A 12,416-nucleotide genomic window follows, 5' to 3' on the forward strand; every position below is an offset into this window, starting at 1 on the left:
CCAAACCCACTCTTAACTCGAAATTCATCTCTGCTCTGACAGCTCTGGTGAAGGATTTGCATTCCCAAAAGTTTGTGGTTAGTGCAACATATCCTCAGCTTTACATGTTTGAAGCGGGTGTGCATTTAGTCAGGATTATCACTGTTGTTACGTGCTGTTTAAAATCTCTTGCGGCATGCAGGGCTTCACATCGATCAGCACATTGGACCAAGTCATATATTCTTATCACATCTATTGTGAATAACACAACAGTTACTAGCCTTTAGATATGTAAGGTTTAGTGCTTTTAATTTTTGCCTTTTTATTTTGCAGCTATGGGCATGTTTTCCTGAGCCAAGCGGAAGATCTGATCGGTTCAAAATACAAGAAGGTGGTTTACAGGGAGTACACAAACGGCAACTTCACACAGCGCAAAGTGAGGACAGAGGAGGAAGAACACTTGGAAATCCTGGGCAAGTAGCTCTCATGGCTCACAGACCAAGCCTGATAAGTGAGAGGATTGCTTTCCAAAAACAAAGAGTTTTTCCAGCTTTGTTAACATGGAAAACAAAGAACACTGATGCCTGTTCCAGGTTATCAGTGATTTTACACCCTATTTGTATCATTGCTGAGTGTAAAGATGCTTTCCAAATTAGAGAATTCATTCTCAAACATGAATAGGGAGTTTCCTACGGAGTACTAACAGGGAGGACGCCAAAATGGCAATTCCAGGGTTCACCTTAACACCAGAGCATGTAACGTGGGTGAGACTTTTGTAGGCAGATTAAATCAATATTAAGGGGCTGGATTTGTATCTGAAATTGGGCAAGACAAAATTTTACGCATGTCATAAAATAACCATCAGCTCATGTTTTTTATGGGGTGAGAAGTGGGCAACAACCGGTCATAAAGTAGTCAACACTCTCTAGGAATATATTTGACATTTCCTTTTTTGCAGTACAAAAGTAAAAAAAATAGTTAAAAAAAAAAACCCAAACAGTTACCAGCTTAAGAAATAAAATTTTGAAAGATACAAAAAAAAATCTACAAGAGTTTTCTTTAAAAACAAGCTGTCCAAAGACCTGTCTCCAGAGTGAACAATTCTTCTCATTGACCAAAAAGAAAAAAGATTATTTATATATATGGAGCTTTTCATCAGCTGAGATAACAAACCAATGTTGATGGCTTTGCTGAAAGAATAGAAAAGTCTAAGGGTTTTGAGAAAGAACTTGGCTCCTCTCCTGGGCCAAGCTATTGAAAGTCTGTTAAATTCAGAAAAGCAGCATTAATCACGGGCATCTTCTGTTTTAATTTAGGGCCGTTACTCCATGCTGAGGTTGGTGACTCTGTACTGATCGTATTTAAGAACAAAGCCAGCAGGCCTTATTCGATAAGCGCACATGGTATAGAAGAAGTAGGTTGTGAAGAGCAACCTGAGACACCAATTACCCTCCCCGGTAAGGCTCTTCTGTTTTTTTTGTCTTTCAGCTACAAAGGCTGTGTATAAAAGCATTTTAACACAGGAATGCTAATCCCTCTTTCAAGCTTACGCATACCTATATGTTCTTCCAGGCATAATACGATTAACGTTTATTCCGATACAATTCTGTGTTGTTATACATGTAGGTTCTTGATCAAGTGAGCATGTTCGGGCAGAGAATGAACCTTTGTTCCTATCAGGGGTAGAAACAGGAATGTAATATCACTGGACAACCTCCAAAAAAAGCAGAAGCAGGCCCATAATCACGGCAAGAGAAGTGTAAGCCAACGCTGCATTTGCTCCAGACTGACACTCTAGCAACATTTTAAAAACTCATTGGTAGAGTTGCAGTTGGCAATGTTAACTCTGCCTCTCTCTTAATCTACACAGAACTGGCATTTGCATTCAGAGCTGATGCATAACATGCAAAATGTCACTGTGTGATTTAAAAGTCTTTGAAGAAGTGTACCAAATATGCTTCAGTTTCTAGTGAGGAAAACAGTGGAAAATAGTTCTCATGGTGCTGAAATTCTTCATATAGAAAAATACCTGTTAAAATTTTTGTACTTCAATTTTTATCTTGGGTTTTATATTCTAGTAGGAAGCCAAACTCAAACCCAGGCATTATAGTCAATCCAAAATGTACATACCTTTTCTTTCCATCACCTATGCAATTCTTTTCACAGTATTTCTGAGCTTCAGTGTGAAACTAAATGAAAAGAAATTCTGATGTACTAAGCCTCTCTGGAAGCTGAAATCTCTTTACTGTAGGTAGCTGTATCAATACAGTACAATCACACACAAATTCATGGCCAAATGTGAGCCAGCGTCTGCCTTGCTGGAGTTCAATGAATGAATACCTGTGGTTAATATATGAAGAAGAAGAAGAAAAAAAGCTGATTTATGATTCCCTTGTTTGTTATTTGCTCCATGATGTTGTCGATGCTGTTTTGTTGACAGTCGAGGTGTAACACTGGGAACACTACTGTCATGTCTCCTGTGTCCACATGGGAGCAGGCTTGGGATGAGTTAGACGAGGGAAGGTGTCTGCGTTTGACAGTGAGCCAAAGGAAAGGACTCTTCAGGAAGATCTAAAGACAGACTTCTCCTTAGGATTTTGGAATCGGCAGTTAACATGGAAAACAAGTCCCTCAAAACAAGAATAATTCCTGGCCACTTCAGTCCCCACCACCACCATCTCAAAATCCTCACTGTCTGTCTTCCTAGGCCAGGCCGGACTGCTCACCCCAAGCTCCCCAGAGTCCATCTAGTTCTACTAAATCCTGAACCAGTCAACAGTCAGACTTATGTCCTGCTAAATTGTGCTCCTGAGAGTATTGCCAGCTCCTAAAGAGACCATGGGTGGCATGGTAAAGAGGTGCAGGGAGCAGATCCATAGCAGCCTGAGCCAAAACAGCTCTCAGCTGCCACACGTTTGTCCTCTCCCTGTCCATTCCTCCATTTACCCAGCAGCAAAGATGGAGAAAACATCCATTCTTCTCTCGTTTATCTGTCTTTTCAGGGGTTATGCTTCATTTGCACTTCAAAGATGGGTCTTTGATGCCATCTGAAGTGTCTCAGGTTTTAAGTAGAGTGGAGATTTTTCCAACTACAACTACAGTCCTGAAGTGAGGAGTAAAAAGCAAGGAAGTGGTGAAGGACCATGGCCAGGCTCTCTTCTCACATCACCCCCTTTAAAAAGGGGTGATGACATGTAGGTTAGATAAAGGTGGATGACAAACTCTTCCCTGGTGTATGTCTCCAAGGCATGAATGCCTCTGAGATTGACGGGTTTCTTGTCAATGTTTTCTGTCCTATTAGTGTAGTATTGTGTCTTGAAAGCCTTTCTGATCTCTGCTGAAGTGTGTAAATCCATGCTGTAATGAACGGAAGGTGCTTGTCCTGTAAGATTAAATGATATTGCAAAATTTATGTGAGACTCTTCTCATATAGTATGATATTTGAGAATCACCATTTCTTTTTTTGTAGTTGTTGCCGTACAATAAAACCCACTATTGCACGATCCATCAGAACGGTGTAGTGGCTCAGTGGCTAGGCTCAGTCACTTCACAACCATTTAAGCTTGAAAACTCTCCTTTGCCCTGATGCCCATACCTATTGGCAGCTGTTGGATTGTGGCTGTACTAAGACCATGGCCAGGAGGTCTGCGATTTCTTTGTTTTCCCCTGACTCGTAGCATGTCCCTAGCTGTTCTTGGCTTTTGTCACCCTGGAAGACTTTTGTGCCAGAGACTGCCTGGTTCAACATTTCTCCACCACTTAAAAGGGCAAGGTGTTGACCACATCTTGGTCTCCTATCCTTCCCTGCAGTACCAGCAAAAAAACAAAGCAGGGAAACACAGCACAGACAGTTCATCTGAACATAGGTGTGTTTCTGTTCAGCGTAGAGAACTGATCCTCACCCAAATAGATTATTTCCCCATCAGATTATTCTTTTTAATCAAATCAGAGGTCAGGAAATCTCTGCTCAGGGTGGACATGGCAGAGGCAATGTCTTTCAGGAAGGGACAAGGGTTCTCCAGTAACTGCTGAGGAGAGGGGGCTTAGCTGGAAGAGGGAAGGACTCCCTTGTTGCTCCCAGTCAGCAAGTCGGTACATACTCAGATCTCCTCTCCTGGCCCTGAGCTGATACACTGCTGCAGCACCATCTGCAAAATCCCAGGGGTAACTGCCACATCTCTGTGCCCTTTTCAACTGACAAAGTCCAGGAAATATTTTCTGGAGCTTGGCTCCTGCCACCTTCAACTGACTTTAAGCATCGGCACCCAAGATCATTGGTCTGCTACAAGTTTTGCCCATGGAGGAAGATGAAAAGTCCTATCTCCAAACATCCCTCTGGGGGGTGCCACTGTTGCCAGCATCATTTGCAGACCTCCTTTTCTGGGGGCTGTCTGCCTTTGTTTACACCACTGGAACCTCACCGACCTCCTGGAAGGCAGAATCATCTCCACATCCCATTGCTGCATGCTTACACAGATAGTTTTGATACAGATCATTTTTTGATGAGGAGGGTAGCAGATCTCAGTTACATACTGTTCAAAGCCTCTAATACCCAGCTGCTCTTGGTAAAATTGTTCTCTCTGTTTCAGGAGAAATAAACACCTACAGGTGGAACGTCCCAGAAAGATCTGGCCCTGGTAAAACAGATCCAAACTGTATCACTTGGGTTTATTATTCAACAGTGAATTTTGTAAAGGTAACCAAGAAATGGTCATTAAAGAGTACATTGTTCTGGATAAACCATCCTGCCTTGTATAATGTTTCTGAAAGGATCCTTATTCATAAAATGCTTCTCATTTATGCGAGGACCACAGGCTAGAGGAACGATTTACAGAGCTAGATACTTTGTCATCTTTGATAACAGTTGCACATGCCTGGGTAATTTAATCTACTGAAATCCCCAGGGGTACACCACGGTAATGTGATTCCCTCCTTAAAGAATAGTTGAAGGGATTTTGGGTGAAGGCAAAACATTGCTTTGGTACGTTAACATAGGGACATGTAGAGAAAGATCTCTCTAATCAGAATCATGATTTTATCTCATCTGATAGGAAAATGGAATTTCATCTTTATTTAATCTGTAGTTAATATGTGTCTTTTTCATAACTGAATGAAATAGAAAATTTATAATGCATATATTTATTTTATTTCAGGACACATACAGCGGTCTGATTGGGCCTCTCGTAGTTTGCAGAAAAGGAATTCTAGATGAAAGAGGTCTAAGGAAAGACATTAATCGTGAATTTACCCTTCTGTTTATGGTGTTTGATGAAAATGAATCCTGGTATTTGAAAGAAAATATTGAAACATACCTTCATAAGAATCCTGATGATTTCAATTCCACTGAGAACTTTGTAGAAGGCAACAGCATGCATGGTATGTAGGACTTGGTGGCAGCAGCCAAGAGGACAGATTTATTTTTCACAGCCCGTTTAGGAAGACATTGGACTTAGCCTGCAATTACCCAACCACGTGACAACTTCATAAGCTGCAACTCTGGAAATGAAAAGATTTCATGAGGCCCAGCCAAGATATTTTTCTAACAAGATAGTTTAGTCTTATACTCATGGGAAGAGGCTGACCTGCCAGACTTCCCTGTCATTTGGGAGCTGCATTCCTTGCGGGCTTGTTTAGTAGGAGCGTAAGGATGACATTTTAAAATCGTGGCTGTAGTAGCAGCCAGCCCAGGAGCCAGGCAGAACAGGCTGGATGGGGGTAGGAACAACCCTGGCAAAGCAAACTTCTCTTTCTACAGATGGTACCCATTTCAGGCAACAACTCTATTCCCTCTTTTTCCATGTAGCTTCTCAGCATGAATCCTGTTTGTTCAGGAGTTTGATCTCAACCAGTAAAAAACTGACCTGATGATTTTCAAGACAGAAAAATGGTTGCTGCTGTGCAGTTAGGTGATTTGGAAACTGAAACAAAAACGTGGCTGTCTCCCTGCAATGGCAGTGGTCACTATGGAGAGCCCTTGCCCAGGCCGCACGTGCCTGTCCCCTCTCTGCCTGGGCACCTGGTCTCCCCAGAGAGAAAATGCAAAAGGTGCCTGAAATGGAGGTTATCATCACCCGTACCATGGCCAGTTATTAACCAGTCCTGTTTTGTCATTCTTCCAGCAATCAATGGGAAGATTTATAACAGTCTCCTGGGTCTAACGATGAATGAAGGCGATAGGACAAACTGGTATTTGATAGGAATGGGCAATGAAGTGGATATACATACAGTTCACTTCCATGCACAGACCTTCATCTTTAAGGTTGGTAAAAATAATCAAAGTAAAACCTTTATAGTGTGATGGGAAATTTCTGCAAAAATATCCAGGTTCTAGCCTGATTTTGCAGCTTGGGCATGGAGCTCTGGGCTGATGCTGAGGTCAGTGGGAGTTTTGCACATGAAGGAAATCATAGAATCATAGAATCATTAAGGTTGGAAAAGACCTCTAAGATCATGGAGTCCAACCGTCGACCCAACACCACCATGTCCACTAAACCATGTCCCTAAGCACCACATCTACACGCCTTTTAAACACCTCCAGGGATGGTGACTCAACCACTTCCCTGGGCAGCCTGGTCCAATGTTTAACCACTCTTTCAGTAAAGAAATTTTTCAAGAAATAATACAAAATGAATGAGATCCTTGCAAAACTTCTACCACTTTAAACCTGTTATGAAACATGAATAAATGTCATTATTAGAGGACATGATTATGTGGGTAAAATGTATATTTACCCATGTATATTTACCCATGGGTATAAGGGAAGATACAGTGAGGAAATCAGGGAGAGTTATGCCTGCTTACACTATGGTTTTATGTTGTGATAGAGTGACACTGGCAGGACTATCTGAAAAATTTGTCTTTCAAAGAAACGCCCGTGCTCAACCCACACTTGAAGTCTTCAGGAGGGGTGTCCTGTTGTTAATTAATTAATTGATTAAATGAGGGGTGTCCACAGACCTCAGTTTCCCTGCATGAGGCATACTAGAAACATGTAACAAGAAGCATTTGATCTGCCATGAGGAGCTGAAAGTCTAACAGGAATATTTCAGTGCCCATGGTGGGTCTTTGAGGCAAGACTCTTACGATGCTGGTTTTGCCTTGCCACAGACAGATAAGGACCACAGAGGAGATGTGTATGACCTTTTTCCTGGAACTTTCCAGACAGTTGAACTCGTAGCAGAAAACCCTGGAACGTGGCTTCTGCACTGCCACGTAGCCGATCACATCCACGCTGGCATGGAGACGACCTACACCATCAATAAATCAGGTGCAGTATCAGAAACATGTCGTAGGACTCGGAGGTGGTATTGCAGCAGATTGGATGGAAGGCAGGGAGGAAAGGAAGAGAGCTAATGTCAATGCTGCTCCCTGCATGCTGGTGGGAAGCACACGTAAATTACTGCCATGGCCAGTTAGCATCATCTAGGGACAGGACAAACACCCCTAATGACAGGGCAAGGACAGTAATCTTTGATGCACTCTGCAACTTAAAAACTGTTGGTGCTTCACAAGAGCCCCTCTAAGACAGTGGCAGCCTGTGGACCATTAGTCACCCGCAGGTGGTGCAGAAAACAACTGCAAAGCTATTTTTCAGCCTTGTTGCCACATGGTGTGTGGGAGGGTCTGCAGACTGGCATGGTGCTGGTTCCTCCCTGCAATCACTGCTGGCTCACGGGGCTATTCAAGCTCCTTCCTGCACAGGCAGAGACTAGCTGAGATAGATAAAAAATGCTCCAGAAAAAATGATTGCTCATCCTGTCCAAGAAATAGGCAATCCTTTGGCTAAGAAAAGTTGGCAAGATTTTTGGGTGGTGCTGGTCCCTTCCACCACTTTGTGAGTAAAGCCAGAAGTGCTTTGTGAGCCTCTCCACAGCACATAATTTCACTAAACATCTGGATCCAGCGTCTCCTGCCTGGGTTCCCACTGTGCTTGCTACACTCCTCCACAGGGACTGCAACAGCGCCAGCAGGCACACCTTGTACCTGTAACCCTGTAGCAGCAGGATGACAAATGTAATGCCAAACATAGCCAAAATACTCCTTCCTTGGACAAGGTGAATTTATTTCATACCACATATTCGTTTGGGCTGTGAAACTTCAAATGAACAAGCAAACGCAAAACTGAATCATAGAACCATAGAATGGTTTGGGTTGGAAGTGACCTTAAAGATCATCTAGTCCAACCCCCCTGCCGTGGGCAGGGACATCTTCAACTAGATCAGGTTGCTCAAAGCCCCATCCAACCTGACCTTGAACACTTCCAACGGTGGGGCATCCAGAACTGCTCTGGACAACCTGTGCCAGTGTCTCACCATGCTCATCATACAAAATTTCTTCCTTATGTCCAATCTAAATCTACCCTCTTTCAGGTTGAAACTGTTATCCCTTGTCCTATCACTACATTAAATAGTGAAATAACAAAGATGCCTATAGAGAAGGGGGACGTTGCCCATGGAGCTGCCCAGAGCAATAGCTGTGCTGATCTAATAATGATTTCTGTTCAGATCAACAAGGTAGAAGGAATTAAATAAAATGAAGGCTACTTCTCCAGAAGACAAAAATGTGTTTATTAAGGTTTTCAACTTAACTATGGTTTCTCTCTCTCTCTCTTCCCAGAGAGGGAAGCTCCTTCAGAAGGAGAACTCACAACTGGAGCATATGATGCGACTACTGCAAAAAATAGGACCACTGCAAAGGGTAAGGATTTCTTAAAATGTCATTTAAAACTCTTCAGATTAACGCATAGATTTCTCATGAACTACTTCTCTTTTAAAAGATTATGACAGCAAAGGGGGCAATTTTTTTGGCAAAACTTTGAGTCCTGGAGAAGCCAGCCTGATACTCGCAGCCTTTTTTTTCATTGGACTTGTTCTGCTGTCAACAGTATTAACTTTCTTCTGCCTCATCACCCGCCAAGGAAGCAGGATCCATTACATGGCTCTGCATGACAAAAGCGCACTTCTAACAGATTCCCTGTAAATCCCCGCTTTTAGCATCATTCACAGAGCCACACTGGATTTTATGACATGCTGCTAATAAAACTGGAGCAAGACATATGCTGATAGTCCTACCCCGTAGCCAGTGCTCACAAGACTGGACATGAGCTGTAGGGTTCAGCTCCGAGAGCCATGTACCACCCATCACCGTTTCCACTCCTCTGGAGTTCAGTTGAGCTTTGCCCAAGATCAAATTTGGCAGACCAGCAGAGCAGCACACCTCTCGGCATCCACACCGGCTGCAAAGGATTTATCCACAGGACTAAGGAGCGGGCAGCATGGCATCCATGCACTCTGTGCAGAAACATGGGGTTCATGCTAGGGAATAAATACGACCAGGGACTGTTTTAAGCGTGCCAGCTTCTGAAGGAGCAGGTGTCAGTGTGGAAGTCCCCGCGGTTTCCCAAAGTCTGGCTCAATGTATTCACCGACATTTAAGTGATTCTCCTTTTTTTGCCATGTTAAATGAGGAAACTGTGCACTGGGGGAAGATTTTTAAAGGCATTTAGGGACCTACCGATATATTTTAGCACCTGATGGAGTTCAGCACTGCCCCTGCTGTTAGTTTCTAACAGCTTTTGTTAATTCTTTTAAAAATCTAGTCCTGAGCAACCTCCGAGAAAGTTAGTTGACTTTGTAATTGCTGCTCATTGTGGTCCTGATTCTGTACCTCTTCTTTGCACGGAGTAGCACCTCACTCCCTACCTGTAATGAAGCCATCAGGAAGCGGATCTCTGTGCTCTGTGAGGAAGACAGGCAGAATCAGGCCATGTTTAGTGATACTTGAATGTTTATAGCTCATTTTTAATTAGATAGTGCTCACTCTTGCCTGCTCACATCAGCTACAGCTCTTGCAGAGGAACTCCAGAACAAACATGCCTGTGAAACTGTTTATCCAAATTTGATTTTGAATGTAAATTCAAGTTGCTGTGGTATTTTAATTTTATTTTTTCCACTTCTGTATTTTGAAGTATGTTCAAACGTAGGAAACTTTACTGCCCATCACTCTTATTGTAGCTTAATGGTGTCTTGGATTGATACCCAGTTAACCAATATGTTGAAGTTTCTTGGATGTTTCTCAGTTATTCCTTGATTCTTTGTTTTCCCCAGTCATTTAAGAGCACACACGTGAGGTAGAACTGCAGGACTGAGCCCAAATAGGAGTTACACCATAGCAATAAACACTTCCAGACTCCTCTAAATCTTCCCTTTGAGCTGACAAAAACAAACACTCTAAGCCCTTTCATCTTTCTGTTTTGTAAACATTAAAATTGAGGTCTCCTTTTCTGTGCAAAACCACTGTCTGTCTGTGCAGAACATTTGCTCTCTGTATACATACAAAATTAAAGCCTTTCACCTGAACATACACTGTTAATAAAGGAAATTATTTGGTACTTTCCTTTTAGAGTAACTAATGCGTCTGACTTTTTAGAAACAGAATCATAAATAGATTTTGACCGTAGAAACTAGCCATCCAAAATGATTACAAGAATAATAAAAATCTGGTTATTTGTATGAACCTTCTGGCACAGTTAATTTCATCTGGCATGCTTCTCAGCTGGATGGCGGCTTGTGAAACAGGAACGAAGCCTCCAAAGGTCCTCAAGGCCTCAGGACGTCACCGCTGCTTGCCCAGGCGGCACAGCCTGCCACAGAGAGTATGAAGCATCACAGAAAGCGTAAAGCATTGCATTTAACATTGCTTGCCTGGCACAGGCAGCCTCGTGGCCAGCTCTGCCCCGACACCTGTGTTGAAGGACAGCATCTGTGTCGGGCTGAAGGACCAGCAGGAACAGAGAGCAAAGCAACAAAATGAACACAGGAAGAAAACGAACTAGTCACCAGGACAGGTGTGTTCCCCAGAGAGTGCTACAGGCCCTCGAGTATGAAAAATCTGGATTACAAACTTGGGTAGCAGTTGGTACCTGTCCTAGCACCAAAAGCTCAAAAGGTGACAAATGCAAGATCAACATTTCAAAACTTTCCAGAGGAATAAGCAGCTCTGACATCCACACAATGCAAGCTGTAGCAACTGTTCTAAAAAAAACGAGAAAAGTGGCCAAAGGAACAAAGCAGATCATGGAAGAATCGATACTTTTTTTTTTCTTAAAGAAAATTGTGCCTCAGTGAGGTTTTGAAGGGCTCAACTTGTAGATAAGAGACCTGGATGAATATAGCCTGCTTACATTTCCATAAGACATTTGAGAAGGTCCTTAGTTAAAGTTTCTTAAAGAAATGAAATCACCATGGGGTGAGAGGAAGGGTCCACGGAGGCTAAATAACTGGTCAAAAGACAGAAGTAAGTGGACAGATTTCACAGCAGGAGTCACTCGTGGGATGCTGCAAGGACCCTTGCTCCTCACTATTTTCTGTGAGCGGTGTGAAAAAGGGTGACCAAGTTGAGTGACAATCATAAGTATGTGTAGCATGAAAAATGAGTGATAAAAGGATAAAATTTAGTACTGATACATTTACAGTAGTACTTGTGGAAAAAAGCAATCCTAGCCCTATGTGCATCATACTGTCTAAGCAACCCAGAAATGGGATCTTACTTGTAATTGTGACAACATTAGCAATAACAGAGCAAACATGAAAACAATTTCGTACCATTACATAAATGTCTGGGGCACCTGCATCTCGAATGCAGCATGAGTCACGTCCCCCGGGCCCGCCCAGGAGAGGACACAGCAGCACAAGAACAGCACAGAAAGAGCAAGAAAGGCAATCAGTGTTGTCGAACAGTTTCCATATGAGGAATGATTTCCTTGGATTGGGGCTTGGAAAAATAGAAAGGACAATTGAAAGCAGATAGGATAGAGGTTTAATGAAGGGAGAGTTGAGTGGAGAAGGGAACAATTTGTCCCTTTTGGCAGAAGCAGTATCAGCTAGGGTAGTGCTACGTGCAAAGCACAGCACAGGAGGTGGCTCTTTACGGGGTGGACAGTCACCTCTGTAACTCCTGGTCTGAGGGGGCGGAGGATGCTCTGAGCTTACAGAGGTTCAGAAAGCAACTGGAAAAATATAAAGGGAAAATGAATTATGGGTTAATAAAGGTGAAGACACCCCACTGACTCCTACGAAAAACTACTTGAGATGTGGCGGTGGCCACCCAACACTTTGAAATGCCAGAGCACATGGTGCTAGGTAGGTTAAGGTCTTGGAGCATCTGCCAGACGAGGTGTGGGGGGGAGAGGGCTAGGGCTGTTCAGCCTTGAGAAGAGTTGACTCGGGGATTTTATCCATGTGTGCAAACACCTGATGGGGGTGCGGTGCAGACGGAGCCAGGCTCTTCTCAGCGGTGCCCAGAGAGCGGACCAAAGGCCATGGGCGCGAACTGCAATGCAAGAAGCCGCCATCCCTGGGGACACCCCGAGGCTCCTGGCACGGCCCGGAGCCCCCTGCCCCGGGCAGGGGGGGCTGCACGACCCCACCTCCTGCTCT

The 12,416-nt window shown here is 43.4% G+C and overlaps 1 protein-coding gene across 1 annotated transcript in view; it reads left to right on the forward strand.

Annotated features, from left to right (window-relative positions):
* Positions 1-8,958, forward strand: part of HEPHL1 (hephaestin-like 1) — a 34,924-nt gene extending 25,966 nt beyond the window's left edge. The window contains exons 13-20 of the mRNA XM_009334848.1: positions 313-452; positions 1,296-1,436; positions 4,569-4,675; positions 5,133-5,355; positions 6,099-6,238; positions 7,087-7,246; positions 8,596-8,676; positions 8,756-8,958. Of these exons, the coding sequence (XP_009333123.1) occupies positions 313-452; positions 1,296-1,436; positions 4,569-4,675; positions 5,133-5,355; positions 6,099-6,238; positions 7,087-7,246; positions 8,596-8,676; positions 8,756-8,958 (1,195 nt within the window). The remainder of the gene's footprint in view (positions 1-312; positions 453-1,295; positions 1,437-4,568; positions 4,676-5,132; positions 5,356-6,098; positions 6,239-7,086; positions 7,247-8,595; positions 8,677-8,755) is intronic.
* The last annotated feature ends 3,458 nt before the right edge of the window (positions 8,959-12,416 follow it).

The sequence above is a fragment of the Pygoscelis adeliae genome, unplaced genomic scaffold, assembly GCF_000699105.1.
Source record: "Pygoscelis adeliae isolate BGI_AS28 unplaced genomic scaffold, ASM69910v1 Scaffold141, whole genome shotgun sequence".
Lineage (NCBI taxonomy): Eukaryota > Metazoa > Chordata > Aves > Sphenisciformes > Spheniscidae > Pygoscelis > Pygoscelis adeliae.